Source organism: Rosa chinensis, chromosome 3 (assembly GCF_002994745.2).
Source record: "Rosa chinensis cultivar Old Blush chromosome 3, RchiOBHm-V2, whole genome shotgun sequence".
NCBI classification, from domain to species: Eukaryota; Viridiplantae; Streptophyta; class Magnoliopsida; order Rosales; family Rosaceae; genus Rosa; species Rosa chinensis.
In genome coordinates this window covers 14,214,786-14,238,494 of record NC_037090.1, presented here as the reverse complement: position 1 = coordinate 14,238,494, position 23,709 = coordinate 14,214,786, and the positions used below count along the sequence as shown (strand labels likewise).

The 23,709-nt window shown below is 35.9% G+C and overlaps 2 protein-coding genes across 3 annotated transcripts; both read right to left on the bottom strand.

The window, feature by feature from the left end:
- Positions 1 to 1,338: 1,338 nt before the first annotated feature.
- On the bottom strand, positions 1,339 to 3,605 carry LOC112192830 (glutathione S-transferase L3). Its single transcript, XM_024332714.2, has 10 exons — positions 3,464 to 3,605; positions 3,296 to 3,364; positions 3,123 to 3,183; positions 2,892 to 2,978; positions 2,691 to 2,789; positions 2,494 to 2,599; positions 2,337 to 2,413; positions 2,106 to 2,213; positions 1,651 to 1,731; positions 1,339 to 1,537 (listed from the first exon to the last, which is right to left on the bottom strand). The coding sequence occupies exons 1-10, from the start codon at positions 3,472 to 3,474 to the stop codon at positions 1,526 to 1,528; spliced, it is 711 nt and encodes a 236-aa protein (XP_024188482.1). The 5' UTR covers positions 3,475 to 3,605; the 3' UTR covers positions 1,339 to 1,525.
- Positions 1,339 to 22,020, bottom strand: LOC112192831 (glutathione S-transferase L3). Of its 2 annotated transcripts, none has more exons than XM_024332717.2 (10): positions 21,876 to 22,020; positions 21,707 to 21,775; positions 21,505 to 21,565; positions 21,312 to 21,398; positions 21,111 to 21,209; positions 20,914 to 21,019; positions 20,757 to 20,833; positions 20,524 to 20,631; positions 20,075 to 20,155; positions 1,339 to 1,537 (listed from the first exon to the last, which is right to left on the bottom strand). In XM_024332717.2, the coding sequence occupies exons 1-10, from the start codon at positions 21,884 to 21,886 to the stop codon at positions 1,526 to 1,528; spliced, it is 711 nt and encodes a 236-aa protein (XP_024188485.1). In that variant the 5' UTR covers positions 21,887 to 22,020; the 3' UTR covers positions 1,339 to 1,525. The 2 variants fall into 2 exon arrangements, with proteins under 2 accessions (XP_024188485.1, XP_024188484.1); XM_024332716.2 differs by lacking the exon at positions 1,339 to 1,537 and adding an exon at positions 19,715 to 19,961.
- Between the last annotated feature and the right edge of the window lie 1,689 nt (positions 22,021 to 23,709).

Here is a 23,709-nt window from a genome sequence, read left to right as displayed (position 1 = left end):
ATGATAAAGGAGAGGCAAATGGCAGGTATATAATTGAGCACGATCACGTTAACATAATTCAATACGAAGAGAGTCTACTTTGGATTGAAGATTACCATGGCGTCGAACAGAAAGAGCAGCAGGTCAAGAGACTCAAAACCCATCACACGTCCTTAAAAAGCTGAAATGAAGAGGAATGTTAATTTGCTCTTTGCAGTCATATGCTTGTTAGGTATTCCTCACTTTTACTTTCGATCTTCTTTACAAAAAAAATTGACTTCCTTTGTACCCTTTCTTATGCCATATATGCACGTTAAGGCTTGACTGGCCTTTTGACCTGTGTATTGTCTGCTAAGGTAAGGTTCTGTCACCTTTTCGCTGCTTGGCCTGCTAGGGTATACTTCATCTTGCTCTTAAGAGAGTCTAGTTTGGCATAGAGAATGAATCAACTGTTTTGGCTCTGATTGCTTGGGCTGTGGTTAAGTTATAATTTTTTGAAGTTTGGCTTGATGATTATCTATCATGGAGTGGAAAAGAAGGTCAAAAGATTCAAAACCCAACAGAAAAGAATAGCTCTTTTTGTGCATCCAAGTGCAGTTTTGACTCTTCGTTCTCACTCTGCTCTCATGCCTTCAAAAATGACTTATTTGTTTAGTTTCTGCTTTAGGCTTGCGCTGGTTCATTGAACATGGACGACAATTGATTTGTTGGAAAGTTTTCTAAATATCCCCTTTATTTGTTAGAAAATCAGTCTGGGATTGATTTGATGCCTTTGTTAATGAGGTTACTAGCTAGAGCTTAGATGGTTGATGTGTGTAATATAAGATGCCATTTAGATGCAACGCAAATTTATTCAAGCCTCTCCAAACGTAGGCCGTCGTAGAATTAATGTCTTAACCTGCAAGAATTATATACGTTCTATGATTAAATGAAGTTTAGTTTTTACATGTACTTGATTCTATGATTCTATCTCATCGCTTGGCAGAAGAAAGGGAATGAATGAATTTATCTTGAATCTGTTGTAGGGGTTTCTGGATATACAATTGCGATAGCAAGATTAATGAAGTCTTCTTGATCTAGCAATAGTGTGGACCAGATGAAGCTGATGTACTTCTATTGATCATTAGATATCTCAAAACTTCAGTTTGGGAAGGTAGCTAATATCCTTGCGTAATGGTTGTTACTCTGTTGAGCTATGAAATTGAATTTTTCGCTTTGAATTTTGACAATGAAAGTGTAGACTAATATTCTTCTCATATTTTATGGTCATATTGTACCTTTATCTCTTACTTTTTACTTTTTTGATATCAATACTAATTTTCAGAAAACAAATAATAATTTTTGTGAACGTATCAACAGTACAATACTAAGTGACCTGAATTTTATTTAAACAACCAAGGCAAGCTTACACAATACACATTCAGATCCAGACAAGTCCATACCTAAACATATGCATCCACAAACATAATATATCTAGACTGGCATACATTCTCCACAGCAACTGAGCCACTTATTTATACCATATATGGAGCACTTCTTCTCACATTCACTGTTGCTCCTGCAATAATAAACATTTTTCTTGAGAGGTCAGAAACGGCTTGTTACATCACTGTGATATAAAGAAAGAAAGATCATGAACAAGATAGTTTGATCGGCCAAAAGGGATCGTACCAAAAAGCGCTTCTTGTAGAATCCAACTAGCTCTTTTGGATCAGTTTTGGTTACCTTATAAGCATCAATCTTGTTGATTTCCTGCAGAAGGATATAAACATCAAATTAACCACAATCTGAAACCAAAAGTACGATTGATAGGTTTTGTCTCTCTAATAAATTCCATGTTTGAGATAACAAATGACTGAAATTGCTGCAGGAAAAAGAAAAGAAGCTTGTTTGGTTTCATGAGAAATTGCTGCATCTTTGCTCTACTTACACTACAACAAAGGACCATTATTCTGTAACCTAGTGCAATGTCCTAAGCTACTTCAAGCAACTATTCAAATTTCTTATATAACAAATGAGAAATAATATCTTGAATGGAATAGATACAAAAGTTCAAAACTTTCTATTTTATATATATATATATATATATATATATATATATATATATCTTATGGGTTTTAGTGTACCTCCAACCATGCTGCTAGTTTAGGCCTGCCAGCTGTGATATCATACTTCCACACCTCTGATAAGAAGCTTTGGAATCTCTCAACAAATGGGATATAGGCTATGTCCGCCTAAAGAAAACATATTTCTATCATAAGACTCAAACCATCACTTAACCACTGAATTGGTCATCACATTGCTAAGGGCTTAAAGATTCCTCAATTTCATAATACATAATTGCACATTCAACTTACCAAACTGAACTGACCCAGGAAAAATGGCCCATCGTCAAATTTTTTCAGAGCATTTTCCAGGTAATCAAACTGAGCATCTGATGCAGGGAACCATTTTTAGTCAGAGTACATTCATCAACAAAAGCAGTCCCTAATGGGAGAACATTAAGATCCTTACCGGCTTGTTTTACCGTGTCATTTGCTTTGAATGCAGTATACAAAGCCCCGGTGAAGGTACCGACATGTGATATTAATTCTTCACCAAACTTTGCTTTCTCAGGGTCCTGAAAATGATTTCACAGCATCAGTTTGGTCAACTAATAAAGAGCCAGAGACAGTTTATCAATGCATAGTTAAATTGGGCATATATCTTACTTTGGGGAAAAGTGAAGGCCCTTCAAAGTTGCTATCCACATATTTGATCAGATCAAGACTCTCCCCTATGATCTTTCCATTGTGCTCCAGTGCTGGCACCTGCGAATAATCATTCAAGAAATTTAAACGGCTTCACCCAATCTGCAACAACATATACTCAATGACAAACAAGAACATAGCTAAATTGTTCAAACACATTACCTTATTCTCAGGGTAGACCTTTTCCTTGTACCAAGCAGGCCTGTTTTGGAGATTTAAAGGGACTAACTTAATCTGATCTTGTAAACCCTGCACATCAGAAATTCCAAAAAACGAAAAATAAGTCAAATATAGAATCCGGGTACTTGTTGATTCCAAAATATAAAACAAAGTAAGGGTCTTTTGTTCGACATTCCCAAAGTATAAGAGTGTGAAAAAGAGAGATTAAACAACCTTATAATTCCTGGTGATCCACACCCTCTGTGCAAATGGGCAAGAGTAATAGGTATACAACCTTCAAAAAAACAAAACAAATACATAAACACATGGAATAGCAGATCACAGTGAAACTGAAGCACAAACCAACGAAAGAGAGAGAACCCAAATTTGAGTGAATTGAGGTAAACCTTGTAGTGCCATCAAAGAGAGGAGGTGGGTTGGAAGTGGCATCCAAGGGTGTGGGAAGATCCTCCTGACTGTAAAACCCAACACCCCAGAAGCAATGTCAGCAACTAAAGAACACAAATTCACATAAACCCAGAAGCTAAAATGAATCAAAAGGTGAGAATTCGTACGTATAAGCCATGAGTGATGATGATGGGTTTTGCAGAGAGTTGAGTTCAGCTTTCCTTTGAAATGGGAATTTGGTTTGTAATGTGGTCTATGTTCGTAGTTGGTGAACGTTTTATAGGCGACTGGGATTTGACACCGATCCTGTGAAGTGAGCAGTGACGTAATGTTTGAAATCGGTCCGTAAGTACTTGCGTGTTCCCAATTCTATGATAAGGTTGTGTGGTTCTTATCTTAAACCGTATATTTGGAATTTTGTATTGATCGTACGGTAGACAAAGAAAGCTGAATTATAATTGTCTATCACATTTTCAGCAAAGAAAAGTTTTAGAACTAGTAATGATCCGTTGAACCAGTCTACTAGTCGGTCATGAAGGACGCAAGGCCAATCTAACACTGCATCGCTTCTGGTTTGGCCGTTTTGGAGATCCACCGAGAAAAGACGATAATTAGTTAATTATAAGGGGGTGGACTGGGCCAGATCTATGCACAGACTAGGACGGGCTCAAGCCCGTCCGAGATTTTTGAGCCAAAAAAAAAAAAATTAGATCCATACTTTTTTTTTAAAATTGCGTAGCCCTGAGCCTGTCCATATTCCAGAAGCCCAGCCCTTGTATTCCTTATAACTCCCCACTCCGGCACTCCCGATAGTTCGAAGAATGCCTCCGTCCGTCAATTTCAGATCCAGCCTCGATGTCTATTTCCTGAAGGAATGACTCATCTCCCATTCTCCCAAGCCACAATCTCATCAGAAATCATTCCAGACAAGCATCCGTTTCTTAATTTCCTCTTCAACCTCTTGATTCAAGCAAATTTTGGTTCATGCTTCCACTCATCGACTACGGGCAAGCAAATTTCGAAACTAACAAATTAGGGTTTCAGCAAATCCAATCGAATCGAAAGGTCATTGGAGAGCTAGGGTTTCAACATCGAATCGAAAGGTCTTTGGAGAACGAAATCGAAGAAAGAACGCAAGCGGTGAGCGAAATTCAAGCAAATTTCGAAATTCCAGTTCGACATTTCGAACTGGAGATTGGAGAATCGTCTCTCATAATCTCACTCTCTCCTCCTCCGCCAGTGGTAGCAGCAAAGAGAGGGTTTGGATTTGCAGATGCTGCTTCGGAGATTCTGGAAGGTGGCGGCGCCGTACTGGTCCTCTGACGACTAGGCCAGGATGCAACTGGGACACGCCTGCCGCTCTCCCTTCTCCACTTCTCTCAGAGTCTCAGAGATCAAGTCTTATCTGGTATAGTGGTATACTGGTATGCAACATACTCTCCCAACAATTATCTCCTTGTTCTGCAAATCTGCAATTTATTGTTTAATTGATGTGGGTTAAAAGTTAAATGTGATACACTAATGTGGGTCTTCTTTCTGCTGTGCAATTTTGTTCAAGAAATCCTAGCCCGTGCAAGATTTCGTTCATCCGGGTGAATGAGCTCGTTCATCCGACTTGTGATTTAAGTTTTGAATTTAAAATAAGTGTATTTCTTTATCAACAAAATTAGGTCTTCATGAAGAACATGCAGGTGTTCGACTACTTGTATAGTGATAACATATCATTTGAATTATTGCAAGACTATTTTACTCAAGTATAAAATGACTAATAATTAAATTAATTTTTTTAAATCTAAATTTATAAGGAAAACTAAATACATACTCAATTAATTAAATACAAAGACTATTTAATTTCTCATTCGATAACTGACCGGGCGTATCACGTGGCTGATACGTTTGCCCTACCTAAGAATTTCTCATGAAGTTATTACTATTTTTGTCTTTTTGTTGCCTCCTCATAGTTAATTTGTTATTAAATTTCAAGGAAAAAAAAATCTCTTATTCATTATTCAATTCACAAAATCATTAGTGTTATCAAAATCTTTGCTATCCCTTACTGCAACTAAAAATTTAAAATATGAAAACAAAATATCTTATTCATTATTCAATTCACAAAATCATTAGTGTTTCATCAAAATCTTTGCTTTCCATTGCTGCAAGTAAAAAGTGTGTTTGGATGAAAGAAAAAATGATGGAATTTAATTGAAAGTGAGGATTTCATAATGGGTGCGGCTATTGCCACCCTACAATTTTCTTAGTTCACCCTACTTGCTCATTACACCCTAAATTTTAATTTTAATTATTAAATTTACTTATTTAACCCATTTCTCTTTCCAATAATATCCTTATATGACATATCCAATTAAAAAATAAATATTTTTAGAGAAAATCTCTCATTTAATTTATACTCATAAAAAAATTTAAAATTTATTAAAGTTTCCTAAAAAAATCATAATATGATTTATGTTGTAAATATTATTATCTATATGGCTGTCCACGTAAATACTCATTAGTTGTGTACTTTGATGTAAACCCTACCTCTATATAAAGGAGGCTAATGAGACTGAATGAAATACTTCTACTTCCTCCCTACTATTCTCTCTACTTTATAACACGTTATCAGCACGCTCTGCTATTTTTCTTAAAACTCTATGATGATCTACAAGTTTATAGTGCAACGTTGTTGCTCTTAACTATAACTCATGATCTATGAGTTTATTTATAATCTATATCAATTATGCATATTAGGGTTTATGGAGATATACGGCATCATATCAACGTTTTGTTTATTTTTTGACTTATTTTTTTTTTATATACGGCAACATATTAAACAAAATGTGGGCGGCGCCTTATTGCAGTTGCTTCAGTAGGGTTTATGGAATGTTTTATTTTTTTTGTGCTTCTGCAATTCTATATATATATATAGTTTAATATATCCTGCTTCACAAACATGTTCCTTTATCGTACTCTAGTTGGTTGCAAACTATTGGCAAGCATATATATATAGTTTACTAGCTATGATTCTATAATCGCACTTTAATATATATATATATGGTTTCATATGATTATCTAATCACAAGTTCCTGTATACATATACATATATATATATATATATATATATATATATATATATGAGGTATATGTTGTTAACATAATGGATATATTTTTGCTGTATCATTCCTTATAGCATATCTGATATTTATTTAATTAAAATTATCTTATATGTTTTATCAATTAAACATACTTAATATTCATAATACAAGTGAACTTGAAGTTTCACTACTGCTACTCGAGCAAGAAGTTTCGAGTACATATCCGTTTGAACCCGAAGTTCAAAAATACGGAATTTTAGAACCTGAAGTTCTAATAATAAGACCACGAACCTGAAGCTTCGTGTATATAATTGCGATCCAATGTTCATTTTTTTTCGAACCTGAAGTTTCGATATTAATTACTTATTTGTTAAGAACCTGTAGTTCTAACACTATACATGGATCCTAACATACCTCATCTTCATTGTGGCAGGAAGATGACGAATTTGGCAAAATTGGATTTTGTCACCCTTGACATCTCTGGCAAGAACTACCTGTCTTGGGCCCTTGATCTATTTTTTTTTAGACTCCATGATGATCTTAAAGTTTTTGGTGCAGCCTTGTTGCTTTTGACCTTAACTTTGATCTATGAGTTTAATATCTTCATTCACTGTGCGATGTGGAAGTTAATCTCCCAATTTTGTTCTTGACATGATCGCGTATTTCTATTGCACATACCACTTGCATCGTTTCTTTTTTGAATCTGTTTTCATATCGATGCGCATTTTTCAAATTTACCAATAATAATTGGCCTTGATCGGTTTGTTAAAGATTCATGGTGGTCTTGGTTTGGGACTTGTGATGGAATGGGTGGTCTCCATTTATTTACTTTGACTACTCTGTTGCTTCTTAATCTTATAGTTTGAATTCATCTGCTGCATGCTTCTTTTGCTAAACCTTGATAATTGCCTATATGTTTCCTTTCTTTATATGCCAAATTTTTCATAACGAAAGGCCACTGGGTGATGTTTTTCAATTTGATTTACAGCAAATTAATGGATTTGTATTATTCAATATATAAAGTATTGGCTTTATAGCACTGTTAGTCCTGAGGACGTCATTACTATGATTAATTATTGTCTTGCAGGACATAACATTTTGGCATGCTCCAGTTTGTATAATTTTTAAGGGAAAAACTTATCTAGTTACACAATTCTATGCATATATATGATCTGGGCATATATTAGTCTTTTAATTGAAAGAGCTTCAGGTATGTATTTATCTATTTTGACCTTTTGATTCACCTTCTTCTTTCTTTCAATCTGGAAAATTGATATGGTGAACTCACACCTATATCTACTTGTGAATTTTGTAATCAAAATAGATCGAGACCTGAAGTCTCTTGATTCGATTACAGAGGGCCTGAAGTTCCTCAAGAGTTACATATTCCAAATTGTGAAATGAAGGGACAGAAGTTCCTCAGAATTATACAATGATCAAAATCGCATGTTACTTGATCCCTGATCATATGGGGACCTGAAGTTCCTCTAGGATCATGAAATGTAAATTGGAAAATTGTGACATGAAGCTCTTCAGAATTTATGCAATTATGAGGGCCAGAAGATCCTCAGAGCTATACAATGAGTATATGAACTCACATATTTTTTTTTATCCCCAATAATTATAAGAGGGCCGGAAGTTCCTCAAAAATGTTTGGGTATTGGGGTTCCCTCCTCCGCACGACAATGTGAATTTGGAGTTCAATTTTGAATGTAAAGCTAGAAGCTACGTTCTCCACAAGATAAAATTATGTTCTTGTGTGATTAGAGGAGAGAAAAAAAAATTATCATATTTGTGAAGTTAAGCAGACCAGAAGTTCTGTGTATTTTCTTCATTCAAGGAACTAGAAGTTTCAACTGTAAAATATATTCCATTATCTATCTGTTTCCCTGCAAGTTTCCTATTTTGTTATGTACTTACATTACAGTACTTATCTTTTAAATTAATTTTTTTTACTCATACGGACCAGCAGTCCTATACTTCGACCATATGAATTTTGAGTGTAATAATTTTGAACCAGAAGTTCAAAATTTCATAGCAGAACTTGAAGTTCTAACAATAAAACTCAAACCCGAAGCTTTGAGTATAAAATATAAATTAGTTAAAAGTGAACTTGAAGATTCACTTTAGTCACCTCGAGCCTGAAGTTTCGAGCACCAAATTTATTTGAACCCGAAGTTCAAATTACGAAATCTTAGAACTTGCAGTTCATAGGAAAAATATTCGAACCTGAAGCTTCGATTACACATATAATGTCATGAACCAGAAGTTCATTGAACCAAATACACTATTTTGGCTTGACCAGTTATGTCATCTTTGTTGGCCATGTTGCATGGAATCACTTACAAGTTTTGATGACTGCTAACCTTACTCACAATCAAATTGTTTCTTTACCACATATTTGCGAGTTGTCACTTTAATGAGACAATCCTCCTGCCATAAGGGGGAGAAATATTGTTCCTGAAGAACAATATGAATTGGTGTGAGACTTTTCGACCATGTCTCATTTTGAGCTTTGTACCTAAAGTGATAATGATATTCCTTGCAAAAGAATTTACTTGGATTAAAATCCTTAAAGCATAACATGATTGCATAGACAATCTAGACCAACTATGCATGGTAGCAGACATGTTGGTCCAAATGATATGGTCCTTTGAAAAGAATGACATAGACCAATGTTGGTCCCTTGTAAAATCGCTGATGTCTTGGTGAGACTATTTATCAGTATAGTTTATGCTCATAAACTAAATGTTTTTGACCTAAACTTGGTATGGGTTCGCCACCAACCAATAAATTTCTTCACTCTAAGGAAGTGATATTATCAAAAACATGTTTACAAGTGGTCAAAATAAGAAAGTATCCCCGCCATTAGGGGGAGAGAAAACTAATGTTATTAAAAGAATGGCGTGAATTTGTGTGGATTATATCCACCAGGTCTAAAGTTTTAAGCTCCAAAAAAGGGAAGATCATACAAGCCCTATAGTGCTCGACATGAGATTATACGTAAAAAGATCCACATTCTACATAATTCATCTATGAGAGATGATTGTTCTGGAAGTGACAATGTATGCCCCAGAAGTGGCATGGGTACCCAATATTAATAAGCTTATTATAGTTAATGCATGCATATAAGAATGTGTGGGATCTATGATTAATGATCATCGATGATAATTTACATTTGGAAGCTACCAAAAATCATTAAGGCTTGTATTGACGCTATACCACGTTTCATTATGAATGTCGACAAAGTATATTATTGGCCAAATTGGAAAGAGGCAATTCCAATGAAATTGGATATTTGAAACGTGATGGAATTCTTGGACCTTTAACCCTACATGGTACAAAAAGGTATTTATCAAAAGTGAAGATAAATCACTATGACACAATGTCTATTTATCGAGACATGAGATTATGAATATCTTCCCTTATACGAATGACAATTTTCTATAAGTACAGTGTTACATATAGCTGTTATATTGACGAGAGATTTATGGCACGTTGTCATCGTATATTATGAAGATCTTAAAGATACATTGTTAAAAGCATAATCTCAAAAGAAAAGTGTCATAATAAGCGTATTGCTTATCAAATCCTTAAGGGATTCAAATACATGAATAATTCAAGTTCATGAAAGGTTGAAAGAGCCTAAAGCTCACTTATGGAATCAAAGAGTCTAAAGCTAGCTCATATGTACTCATTTCGTTCTAGTCAACGAGATCTAAATTGCCTTAATGAGTACTATGAAGAGACTACTATTGAATTCGAATTATGAATATAATGTTGCAACATATTCTAACTTTCGCAAAGTTATGAATTATTTAGAGCTCTTGAAGAAGCTTATATGAGACATATCAATACACAAAGATATTGATGTGTATGGCTAGGTATGCCATGATGATTTTTTCAATGTTTTAAACTATACAAAGTTAAATGTGTCAATTTCTTTATATTGTTTAGCTATTACTTTGTGTATGAATTTGAGCATATGAGATTATTTCTAACCTTATCATATGAGGTAAGGCTTATTGACAATCAGCTAGCTTTGTTGGTATTGCTTAACCTTTTCAGGTATGAAAATTTGTGATGAGCCCCTATATGCAAAGCACACGTGGTCTCACATCAGTGATAGACACATCAAACCACTATACATAGTACATGTAGCTTATCGCACACATAATTAAGGCTTGCAACGATCAGAGGGAGATTCTCATCAGGGGGAGCATCCAGAAGCATGCTACCTAGGACATATGCGCGTTGTGCTCTTTTTGTCCTTCGACCAGGGTTATTTTTGTCCCACTGGGTTTTTGTTACCTGGCAAGGTTTTTAACGAGGCAACAATAAGCGCGTCCAATATCATCATTCATTGGTGGACATCCAAGGGGGAGTGTTGTAAATATTATTATCTATATGGCTGTCCACGTAAATACTCATTAGTTGTGTACTTTGATGTAAACCCTACCTCTATATAAAGGAGGCTAATGAGACTGAATGAAATACTTCTACTTCCTCCCTACTATTCTCTCTCCATATTCTCTCTACTTTATAACAATTTACTCCTATTTTTTTAATTTTTTCTTTCAATTTCAATGTTCTCTATTTCAATCTATGTAGAAAGATTAGTAAATTTACAACTATGATCAATGAAGAAGAGATTGATTTTTTTTCTTCTTCGTGTTTTAAATTTTTACTTTCGGTGTTCACAAAGAATATTGCAAAGATTTTGATGAAGTTAAAGGTAATGGTTTTGTGAATTGAATAACGAATGAACGATGAGGAGGCAACAACAAAAAAAAAATAGTAATAAATTCAAATTTGGGTGGAGAAGATAAAGATTAATGTTATCCAATGAGAAATTAAGTAGTCTTTGTATTTAATTAATTACTTATATATATTTATTTTTTCTTACATATTTGGATTTTCAAAAATTAATGTACTTATTAGTTATTTTGCACTTGGGTAATATAATCTTTCAATAATTTAAATGTTTGTAGGGTGAACTAAGAAAATAGTAGGATGTCAATAGCCGCACCCTTTCATAATTCCTACAAGCCAATTCCCTCGTTTGGCATTATTAGATTGGAATATTTATTTTCTCTGTGGAAAAAAAAAAACGAAGGAATTCATTATTTAAATTCCCCACTTCAATTTCCGCCAAAATAGGTGTCATTTATGAATTCATTTGTAGTATTCAATTTTTATTTCCAAAACAAGACTTTTTTCTATTTTATTTTTTTATTTGTTTTAAACTTTCTTAATTTATTATACATTTAAAATCTTAAATAGATACAACCAAACAATAGAAATTGCAATTGATGGAGTTAAAAATTCCGTTATTTATAAATTCCTACGGATTTTATAATTTTGAATTTTCTCATCTAAACGCAGGGTAAAAGACGAGAAATTTTTTTTTTCTCTTATTCATTGCTCACAGTTGTTAATTTATTAATCTTTTAACATGGATTGAAATAGATCGACAAACATTGAAATTTAAATAAAAAATTAAAAAAAAAAGAAGTAAATCAAATTGTGATTTTATTAGGAAACTTTAATGTATTCAATTTTTTTTTATTGGTATAAATCAAATGAGAGATTTTTTGTGTTGGTGAAACTATAGTTATATTTGTCGTGAAATCGGTTTTCGAAATGAAACTCTTGTTGACCATCTTGTCAATTACACTTTATAATGGATCAATGTGTTTCATTCTTTTATTGTTAATGTGTTGTGTTTGATAGTATCGGCATGATTCAATATGGAGAAAGAGCAGAAACATAGAGGAATGGTTGTGCATTGTAACTAGGCCTGGGTGTTTGAGGCCAATAGACTGAGGAACCGAACCAAATAACCGATAGACAGACGGGCCGGTTCGGGTTTTTGTATTTTTCTTCACGGTTCGGGTCAAAACCGAACCCAATAGTAAACAAATGGGTCGGTCACGGTTTGGGATGATACTGAGTTCGGGTAGACCGACCCGGACTGATATTTTCACTTATACATGTAGCAATATTTTATTGGTCTTTAATTTATACATGTGGACGACCAAAAACTCTAACCTTAGCTCATTTTCTCTCATTTGCTCGATCATTCAACTCGAGCTCTCAACTGTTCTTCCCCAATTTTCATCCCCAAACCCTAACATCATCCCATTTAGGATAATTTCTTGCATCAGTTGGTCCGATTTCTTCAATTCATCGATCATATCCTTCCCTAGACCCAGGATTTTGACTCGAGCTCTCAACTTATTTCAATCTGTCCCATAATTGAAAAGTGAAAACCCTAAAACTCCAATAGCTTCAAATAAGTCATTACCAGATGGTGCAACTACAACAAGCATGGCTTCAGGTAGTGCGCCGGCAAACCCAAAGGCTATTGTTCTGGCAGGCTCCACGGCATATGCAAGTAACTCCACCCCAAGTCCAGCATCTTGACCACCAGTTGACCCAAGGAAGGGGAAGAAGAAGAAGGCTGAGAAGCTGACAACAAAGTTTCTTTCCAAGATTTGGGAGCACTTCTACAAAACTGAGAAGCCTCTTTTCGAGATGGTTGATGAGAAGATGCAGGAAACCCGGACTGTAATGTAAGTACTGCACAACTGATTTAGCATGTGATCCTTATGATAATGGAACTAGCAGTCTTAGGAGACACATTAACGATGTGTGTAAGAAGTATCCGGGTAGAGCTGATATAGAAAAAGGGCAGCAGGTTTTGGGTAGTGATGGGAGTCTGAATGGTGAACCTAGTTTAGCTTTGAAAAATTGGACCCAAGATGCTTGTAAGATAGCAGCAGTTGAGATGATAGTGATGGATGAATTGCCATTTAGTGCAATTGAGAGGAAAGGGTTTAGGCACTTTTGTTCAGTGGCATGTCCTAAGTGGGAAATTCCATCTAGGAGAACCATTGTCAAGCTGTTTTTGAATATGTATGATGAAAAAAGACTCGAGTTGAGGAAGTACTTTATGTTTAACCACTGATACATAGACATCAGTGCAAAACATAAACTATCATGGTCTTAACTGCACACTTTATAGATTTTGGATGGAAAATGCACAAAAGGATTCTAAACTTTTGTGTGATCTCTAATCACCAAGGTATAAGCATAGGGAAGCTGATAGAAAGTTGTTTGATTCAATGGGGTACAGAGAGGGTTTTGACGATTAATGTTGATAATGCTTCTACTAATAAGCATGCAATTGACTTTGTGAGAAAGAAACTGGTAAATTGGGTGAAGCAGCCGGTTATGGGGGGCAAATTTTTGCATGTGAGGTGTATGGCTCATATCCTCAATCTCATTGTGAGATCAGGACTCACAATGTTGGATAAATCTGTGAGCTTAATTAGGAATGCAGTTAAGTATGTGAGGAGCAGTTCGGCAAGGCTTGATGCTTTCAAGAATTGTGTTGAGAAAGAGAAGCTGGAGTCTAGAAAAATATGTGTCTTAGATGTTCCAACTAGGTGGCATTCAACATTTATTATGTTAGAGACTGCTCTAGGGCTTAAAAAGGCCTTTGAATGGCTGACGATGATGAGTCCAAGTATGAAAGCTATTTTGATGAACCTGATGATATTGAGCAGGATGAGGATGGATTTGTATTGGTTGATCTCAAGTCAAAAAGAGGATTGGACCACCAGTTCAAGCCGATTGGGACAAAGCTAAGGTTTTCGTCCAGTTTTTGAAGGTTTTTTATGAAGTAACCTTGCGGGTCAGTGCTTCAACAAGGCCTACCTCACATAGAGCTTTTCATGACATTGTTGCCATTCAATCTGAGATTGAGGAGCTGTTTAACAGAGAGGAAGATCAATTTGAGAATGAAGCAGAAAGAATTCTTCAAATGATGGATGTGAAGATGAAACAAAAGTTCTAGAAATACTTTGCACAGGTAGATGACCTGAATCAACTTCTTTTGGTAGCTTTAGTGCTTGATCCTAGGTATAAACTTAGGAATTTCAGCAGCACATGTAGGAGATACCTTGTAATAGATGAAGTTACAGTTAAGAAGAAGAGTGAAGAACTCAAGGAGTTGGTGGTGGCACTTACCGATTTGTATGCATCTTCAAATGGTAATCAGAAAGCCAAAAGTTGCCAATAAAGTGGTATCACTGGTGGTAGCACATCTAGTACAAGGACAATGAGTGGCAAGAGGGTAGATATGATGAATCATTGGAGAAAAGAACTAGAGGAATCAGAGGAGGTAGTTGTGCAACATGAAGTGGACATGTACTGTCTTGATCCAATTGATGGAGCCTTTGATGATGATGAATTTGACATTTTGTTGTGGTGGAAGCTTAATGGAGTTAAGTACCCAAATCTCCAGTGTGTGGCCGAAGATGTGCTTGGAATCTAAGTGAGTACAATGGCTTCTGAAAGTTCTTTTAGTACTGGAGGTAGGGTCATTGATCCCTTTAGAAGTTCAATGACTCCAAGAACTGTGGAAGCCCTCATATGCATGCAAAATTGGATCAACTCACAGAGCATATCAGAGATAGAATACTTCCCAACTGCTACAGATATGGTGTTCTATGAAAAAACTTGAAAAATGTGCTTGATTGTTCTATTACTTGTGTTATTTATTCTTTAAATTGTGCATTGTTGAATTGTTAGAAACTTAGAAGTTTGAACTAAATATGTGAGTGTATGTGTGTTTTTTTTTTTTGGACTTCTTGTACAGAACATCAACTTGAGGATATTGCATCAAGTCAAAAGACTCATGCCTCAAAGCCGTCAAAGACAGCAAAGTTGTATAACAACATTGATCATAGTCTGCAATCAAATACTTCAACTTAATTAAGGTTAGTTATGTTGGAACTTGTGGGACTTTAGTCCCACATGGAAGAAGTTTTAAAGGCTAATGGCCTTTATAGGGAGTTTCCCATGTAAAGAAGTAAATGGATGACATGTATAGAAGTGGGCTTTGTGGGCTTTTCTAGTGGGTTTCCCATTAGATTATGCAAAGATATATAAGTCAAAGATGGGCCTTGGGCCTTGGGGCTCTTGGGCTCGGTTTGACTGAATCTGATTTTATTTTTGCTTAACTGTTCAATTTTTCGGATAAAATCCAACAGTTGCAATAGATGGAATCAAACAACGTCAAACAACTGCCGACGCAACTGTTCATCTTGGCTTTTATATAAGGACGACCTTCGGTCGTCATTATCCATCGATCGATCTTCTTCTTCCTCCCCCCAAAAAAGTTATTCTGAGAAACATAAAGTAAAATTCGTCAGGGTCAAGTTCTTGTGCAAGAACTTGTACCAGATAGTTGTATCCTCTAGATAGACGTCCGAAACTACAGCACAAGTAGGGGCGAATTTCTGTCTTAGGTCACTGCATCGCAGGCCTCTATCTGATCAAGTTAGTGATTCAATTTTGAATTAAAGTTATTTGATTTCAATTGATTATTATTATTATATATTCAATTGTATATATATATAAGGTTACTGTTCGTATATACTGATTGGTTCTAACAAGTTACTAATGAAAATTTGAACTAGCTGCTATTGGTTTCTGATTGTGTCATAATTATGATGTTGCAGTAAGTGTTTTCTCTTCATTTGTTGCAAATTGCAGGTTGTTTGAAGTCAGGTTGCTATTGGAATTTTGAATGATGCAAATGGAACCTTGGAGAGTTGAAATGGACATTAGCTGTGTAGCTGCAGCCTCTGCATTTGTTTCTTTTTCATTCAGTTGGTTACTTTGTTTCTCAGTTTGTTAATGACAGAACCATTGCTGCATTTGTTTTTATTTTTTTGTTTTTTTAACTTCTTATGAGTTGTGACTTTGTGTGATTGTGTCTATCCTTGCTGCATTGGCCTATTGGACTTTGAAATAGTTCTGCAATTTGTGTTTGATTATTAGATCTGCAGGTTGTGTTTGATTTGCAATTTTTCATTGTATTTGTAATGACTAATGAGTTAGTGATTTCAGACTTTAAGTTGTATTTCTCTATTTGATTTGCTGCATTTGCCATTTGTAATGTATTAATTTGTGTATGCATTTGAGGATTTGACTGGAAATGCTTGTCTAAATGTCATGAGTAGATGCTTCAAATCAGGAAAATTGAAAGTTCCAGACTTCCAGCTACACTTCTGGAATTGCTGATATTGAAGGTCTGAAACTCACTGGAAGACTAAAGTTGTGTATTAGGACCGAAAGACCGATAGCCCGGATTGATTGTTCTCGGTTCGGGTTTTTGTCAGGCTTAGCATGTTGAAAACTGTGGACCGAACCGAGACCGATACTTCTGGTTCGGGCTCGGGTTCATCGAATTTCAGGCCCGAACCGACCCGCGCCCAGGCCTAATTGTAACTGCCAGTGTGTTCACTCATGCATTTGAGAATTATTTGTTTATTTTATGCTCAGTTAGTCCTGTGATGTACGTATCATTGATCACTCGATTTTGAATCTCTTAACCAAAGCAAACATGAATCTGACCATGGAATTAAACTCTAGTAAGGTTGATGAATATGCCTTGTTTGTGTCTCAAGGTTAGAAGCCTCAAATAAGAATTTGAGATTGTGAAGAACTAGGAAAGAAGACGAGAAGAGAGGATCAAAATAAATTTAAACGGAAAGAAACAAACTTGTTACACACTTGCATACTTGTTATCCAAGCTAGCTACTGATTACCTAGCATCACAATCTTAATGACCCAGACGGCAGCGTTCCGTGTCCTCCCTCTTCTCTCAAATATATGAAAACCCTAGCTACATCTTCGTCGATCTCGTCTCCATATCCATAGTGCAATGGCGGAAACAGACCTACCCGAAGATATTATAGTGACTATCCTCTCTTGGCTTCCCGTAAAATCCTTGATCCGATTCACTTGCGTTTCGAAACGCTTCCGTTTCATTATATTGTCCGACCCCATATTCGCCAAATCTCAATACAAAGCAGCTTGTGAGCAGAAATCCCTAACTCAGAGACTCCTCCTCCTCTCGTCACACGCCACCCCTCGTATCGAATTTCTAGACTTGGAAAAGCCGTCATTTGGGGACACCTGTTCGTCTAGAAGTCTGAATTTCCGTTGCCAGAAAGAGGGCTGTTTTGTCAGCCTACTGGGGTCCTGCAATGGATTGCTATTTATTATAACAGGATGTGATAAATTTCCCGATAAATTTTACATCTGTAACCCATCAACCGGAATGCTGAAGGAACTACCAGACCCTGGTTTTACCGCAAAAAATCCTGATTTCTGGTTCCCACCCTGCTATGGTGTTGGCTATCTGCCGGCTACTGACAACTACAAAGTTTTCGTAGCCTCCGAAAATGTGTACCACCGTCATGATCAGCACTTTAGTGAGGTTGAGGCCAAGATGTTCTCAGTAAAAGCTCACGCTTGGAAAAGGATTGAACCCCGACCTCAATCATACGATTAATTATTCGATGGTCAGGGGACTGTTTCAAATCATGCACTTCATTGGATATACAGAAAAGGCGGAATAGTTGCTTTTGATCTGGTTAAGGAAGAGTTCCGGAGTATGCGACTGCCTAATTTCGATGATGTTTGTAATTATACCACCAGCCATCTTGGGGTGTCTCTCGGAGGATGCCTGTCTGTACGTATCTCGAATATCATATTATGGCAGCATTACATTATGGGTCATGAGAGAGGATGATGTGAGTGACTCCTGGACTGACCTCTTTTACTTAAAGTTCTCCAATCCGATTGGGCCCTGGGCGCCATACCTAACACCATTTATTGGGGAACATAGTATAAGGGAAAATTTCGCAAATAGTACACCAAGTAAAGGCCACTAATAATTCTTATGCACAAAGTTTCAAAACAAACATTTCAGTACACGAAATCTGAAACTCGACCCACTATCAGTACACGACGTCGATTTTTGACACTAAAATGTTCATTATGCCCTTAGAACTTTACTTGGTGTACTGTTTGCGAAATTTTCCCTTAGTATAATTATCAAGGTTTGGGGTGTCTACAACACCATATTGATGAGGTTTGATGATAAAGGAGAGGCAAATGGGAGGTATATAATTGAGCAAGATCACGTTCACATGATTCAATATGAAGAGAGTCTACTTTCGATTGAAGATTACCATGGCGTGGAACAGAAAGAGCAGCAGGTCAAGATACTCAAAACCCATCACAAGTCCTTACAAAGCTGAAATGAAGAGGAATGTTAATTTGCTCTTTGCAGTCACATGCTTGTTAGGTATTCCTCACTTTTACTTTCGATCTTCTTTACGAAGAAATTGACTTCCTTTTTACCCTTTTCTTATGCCATATATGCATGTTAAGGCTTGACTGGCCTTTTGACCAGTGTATTGTCTGCTAAGGTAGGAGTTCTATATCACCTTTTCACTGTTTGGCCTGCTAGGGTATACTTCATCTTGCTCTTAAGAGAGTCTAGTTTGGCACAGAGAATGAATCAACTGTTTCGGTTCTGATTGCTTGGGCTCTGTGGTTAAGTTATAATTTTTTGAAGTTTGGCTTGATGATTATCTATCATGGAATGGAAAAGAAGGTCGAAAGATTCAAAACCCAACAGAAAGATGAAGAAGAATATACCTCTTTTTGTGCATCCAAGTGCAGTTTTGACTCCTCGTTCTCACTCTGCTCTGATATGAGCCTTCAAAAATGATTTATTTGTTTAGTTTCTGCTTCAGGCTTGCGCTGGTTCATTGAACATGGACGACAATTGATTTGTTGGAAAGTTTTCTAAATATCCCCTTTATTTGTCAGAAAATCAGTCTGGGATTGATTTGATGCCTTTGTTAATGAGGTTACTTGCTAGAGCTTAAATGGTTGATGGTTGATGGTTGATGTGTGTAATATAAGATGCTATGAGGCCATTTAGATGCAACGCAAATTTATTCAAGCCTCTCCAAACGTAGGCCGTCGTATAATTAATGTCTTTTTTTTTTTGGTCATAAAGAATTAATGTCTTAACTGGCAAGAATTATATACGCTCTATGGTTAAATGAAGTTTAGTTTTTACATGTACTTGATTCTATGATTCTATCTCATCACTTGGCAGAAGAAAGGGAATGAATGAATTTTTCTTGAATCTGTTGTAGGGGTTTCTGGATGTACAATTGCCATAGCAAGATTAATGAAGTCTCTTGATCTAGCAATAGTGTGGACCAGATGAAGCTGATGTACTTCTACTGATCATTAGAAATCTCTAAACTTCAGTTTGGGAAGGTAGCTAACATCCTTGCGTAATGGTTGTTACTCTGTTGAGCTATGAAATTGAATTTTTCGCTTTGAATTTTGACAATGAAAGTGTAGACTGAATATTCTTCTCATATTTTATGGTCATATTGTACCTTTATCTCTTACTTTTTACTTTTTTGATATCAATACTAATTTTCAGAAAACAAATAATAATTTTTGTGAACGTATCAACAGTACAATACTAAGTGACCTGAATTTTATTTTAACAACCAAGGCAAGCTTACACATTCAGATCCAGACAAGTCCATACCTACCTAAACATATGCATACACAAACATAATATATCTGGACTGGCATACATTCTCCATAGCATCTGAGGCTCTGAGCCCACTTATTTATACCATATATGAAGCACTTCTTCTCACATTCACTGTTGCTCCTGCAATAATAAACATTTTTCTTGAGATGTCAGAAACGGCTTGTTACATCACTGTGATATAAAGAAAGAAAGATCATGAACATGGTAGTTTGATTGGCCAAAAGGGATCGTACCAAGAAGCGCTTCTTGTAGAATCCAACTAGCTCTTTTGGATCAGTTTTGGTTACCTTATAAGCATCAATCTTGTTGATTTCCTGCAGAAGGATATAAACATCAAATTAACCACAATCTGAAACCAAAAGTACGATTGATAGGTTTTGTCTCTCTAATTAATTCCATGTTTGAGATAACAAATGACTGAAATTGCTGCAGGAAAAAGAAAAGAAGCTTGTTTGGTTTCATGAGAAATTGCTGCATCTTTGCTCTACTTACACTACAACAAAGGACCATTATTCTGTAACTTAGTGCAATGTCCTAAGCTACTTCAAGCAACTATTCAAATTTCTTATATAACAAATAGCTACAAAAGTTCATAACTTTCTATTTTATATAAATATAAATATAAATATATATATATATATATATATATATATATATATATATCTTATGGGTTTTAGTGTACCTCCAACCATGCCGCTAGTTTAGGCCTGCCAGCTGCGATATCATATTTCCACACCTCCGATAAGAAGCTTTGGAATCTCTCAACAAATGGGATATAGGCTATGTCCGCCTAAAGAAAACATATTTCTATCAGAAGACTCAAACCATCACTTAACCACTGAATTGGTCACCACATTGCTAAAAGGGCATAAAGATTCTACAATTTCATAATACATAATTGCACATTCAACTTACCAAACTGAACTGACCCAGGAAAAATGGCCCATCGTCAAATTTTTTCAGAGCATTTTCCAGGTAATCAAACTGAGCATCTGATGCAGGGAACCATTTTTGGTCAGAGTAAATTTATCAAGAAAAGCAGTCCCTAATGGGAGAACATTAGGATCCTTACCAGCTTGTTTAACTGTCTCATTTGCTTTGAATGCAGTATACAAAGCCCCGGTGAAGGTGCCGACATGTGATATTAATTCCTCACCAAACTTTGCTTTCTCAGGGTCCTAAAAATGATTTCACAGCATCAGTTTGGTCAACTTTTTAAGAGCCAGAGACAGGTTATCAATGCATAGTTAAACTGGGCATATATCTTACTTTGGGGAAAAGTGAAGGCCCTTCAAAGTTACTATCTACATATTTGATCAGATCAAGACTCTCCCCTATGATCTTTCCATTGTGCTCCAGCGCTGGCACCTGCGGATAATCATTCAAGAAATTTAAACAGCTTCACCCAATCTGCAACAACATATACTCAATGACAAACAAGAACATAGCTAAATTGTTCAAACACATTACCTTATTCTCAGGGTAGACCTTTTCCTTGTACCAAGCAGGCCTGTTTTGGAGATTTATAGGAACCAACTTAATCTGATCTTGTAAACCCTGCACATCACAAATTCCACAAAACGAAAAATAAGCCAAATATAGAATCCGGCTACTTGTCGACATTCCCAAACTATAAGAGTGTGAAAAAGAGAGATTAACCAACCTTATAATTCCTAGTGATCCACACCCTCTGTGCAAATGGGCATGAGTAATATGTATACAACCTTCAAAAAACAAAACAAATACATAAACACATGGAATAGCAGATCACACAGTGAAATTGAAGCATTAAAACAAAAACAAAAAAAAACAAAAAAAAACAGAGAGGGAACCCAAATTTCAAATTTGAGTGAATTAAGGTAAACCTTGTAGTGCCATCAAAGAGAGGGGGTGGGTTGGAAGTGGCATCCAAGGGTGTGGGAAGAACCTCCTGACTGTAAAACCCAAAACCCCAGAAGCAATGTCAGCAACAAAAATAACACAACGTCAGATAAACCCAGAAGCTAAAATGAATCAAAAGGTGAGAAATCGTACGTGTAAGCCATGAGTGATGATGATGATGGTTTTGCAGAGAGTCGAGTTAAGCTTTCCTTTTGAAATTGGAATTAGGTGACCAATGTCGGGAATGTTTGGAGTGCGTGATCCTTTTTATAGGGGACTGGGATTTAACACGATCAGTGTGAAGTGAGCACTGACGTAACGTTCTGAAACGGCGCGCAAGTACTTACGTGTTTCCAATTTTATGATAAGGTTGTGTGGTTCTTATCTTAAGCCGTTTATTTGGAATTTTTGTATTGATCATACGGTGGACAGAGAAAGCTGAATTATAATTGTCTATTACATTACATTTTCAGCAAAAATGAGTTTTAATACTAGTAGTCAACCAGGCTTCTACTCTATTGTGACGTAAGGGGGTGAATGTGGCCGAAGAGTTATTCTATATTCAAACTAAGAGAGAACTGTATTTCTCTTAAAAAAAAAAACAAGTTAGGTCATCATAAACAACTTGGCTACTTGTATGGTGATAACATATCTTGGCAAGAGCATATTTAGCAGACTCTTTATTTTAACTTCTTAGCTATTTTATAGAGCATGTTTAGCTTTTGATATATTTTAGCAGCTGCACCAGACTCCTAAGTGACTTTCCATTATAACTTTTAGCTATCTCGCTCATAAATATAGAGAGCGAGATGAGGCTCTCTATAATTTAATACAGTCATTTTGAGTTATTTTATGTAATTGATAAATACATTTAAACTATTTAATATTCACTTAAAATATAATATAAATTTAAAACTAGTTAAAATAGAGAGCACTGATACAAACGTATTTCTAAAGTGGCTAGCCAAAATAACTTTTTAGCTACTTTGGCTAAAATTTGACTAAAAAATGGCTAGCATTGCTAAAGATGCTCTTAGTATACATTTTATGGGTGCGATTATTGCCATCTTACTATTTTCTTAATTCACTCTATAAACATTTGAATTATTGAAGATATTATCAAGGTGCAAAATGACTAATAATCAAAATTTTTGCTATCCATTTGTGAATGCCGAAAGTAAAAATTTAAAACATGAAACAAAAAACAATCTCTTCATAATTGTTAACTTACTAATTTTTTTATATGGATTGAAATAGAACATTGAAACTGAAATAAATAAAAAAACTAAAAAATAGATTGTGATTTTATTACAAAAGTTTAATATATTCTATTTCTTTTATTGGTATAATCAAATGAGTGATTCTTGTTTAAAAAAAAATCATTTTTAATTGAATATTCATATAAGAATATTTTTTTTTAAAAGAAATAGATTTGATAAATAAATTTAATAATTGAAACTAAAATATATGATGTAATGAGCAAGTAAAGTGAACAAAATAGACGTAGAAATTTAATCAATCATGTCCAATCATTAGTTTTTTTGTCAAGTGGAGGGGGAGAGCGAGAGCGACACCCTAGTCTTGCGGCGGATTCACGCCGGGTCCAGCGTCGCCACACAGTGGTTGACGAGTTGCGGCGGCTCTGGTTTCAAGACTGTCAGTGGTTGTAAGGTGGGTTTTGCGAAGGGAGGTGCAAGATTCTCCAGAGTATCAGCGACAGGCAAAGCAGCGACATCGGAGCGTCGATCGGTTGGGGTTGACATCAATCTGTTGCGGAGGTCGATCCCAATCAGGAGACGGCGTAGCAATTCCGATCGGTGGGGTCTGCGGGTGATTGAACTCTGGCCAATTTTGGGCTTAGATTGCGTTGTTGATCTGTGTTTGCAAAGACAGCAGAGTTACTTTTTGGCGCTTGATGGGCTACTGGCAAGACCGGCCGCCAGACAGAATGGTGACGGAGGCGATAATAGAGCGGCCTTGGGCTTCT

Excerpts from the sequence above, each read along its gene's own strand:
- LOC112192830 (XM_024332714.2), bottom strand. Across the intron at positions 2,600-2,690 it reads GGCCTTCACTTTTCCCCAAA|GACCCTGAGAAAGCAAAGTT; the intron begins GTAAGATATATG and ends AATCATTTTCAG. Across the intron at positions 2,214-2,336 it reads TCCTGGGTCAGTTCAGTTTG|GCGGACATAGCCTATATCCC; the intron begins GTAAGTTGAATG and ends TGTTTTCTTTAG.
- LOC112192831 (XM_024332717.2), bottom strand. Across the intron at positions 21,566-21,706 it reads CTCTTTGATGGCACTACAAG|GTTGTATACATATTACTCAT; the intron begins GTTTACCTTAAT and ends TGTTTTTTGAAG. Across the intron at positions 21,399-21,504 it reads GGATCACTAGGAATTATAAG|GGTTTACAAGATCAGATTAA; the intron begins GTTGGTTAATCT and ends TGTGATGTGCAG.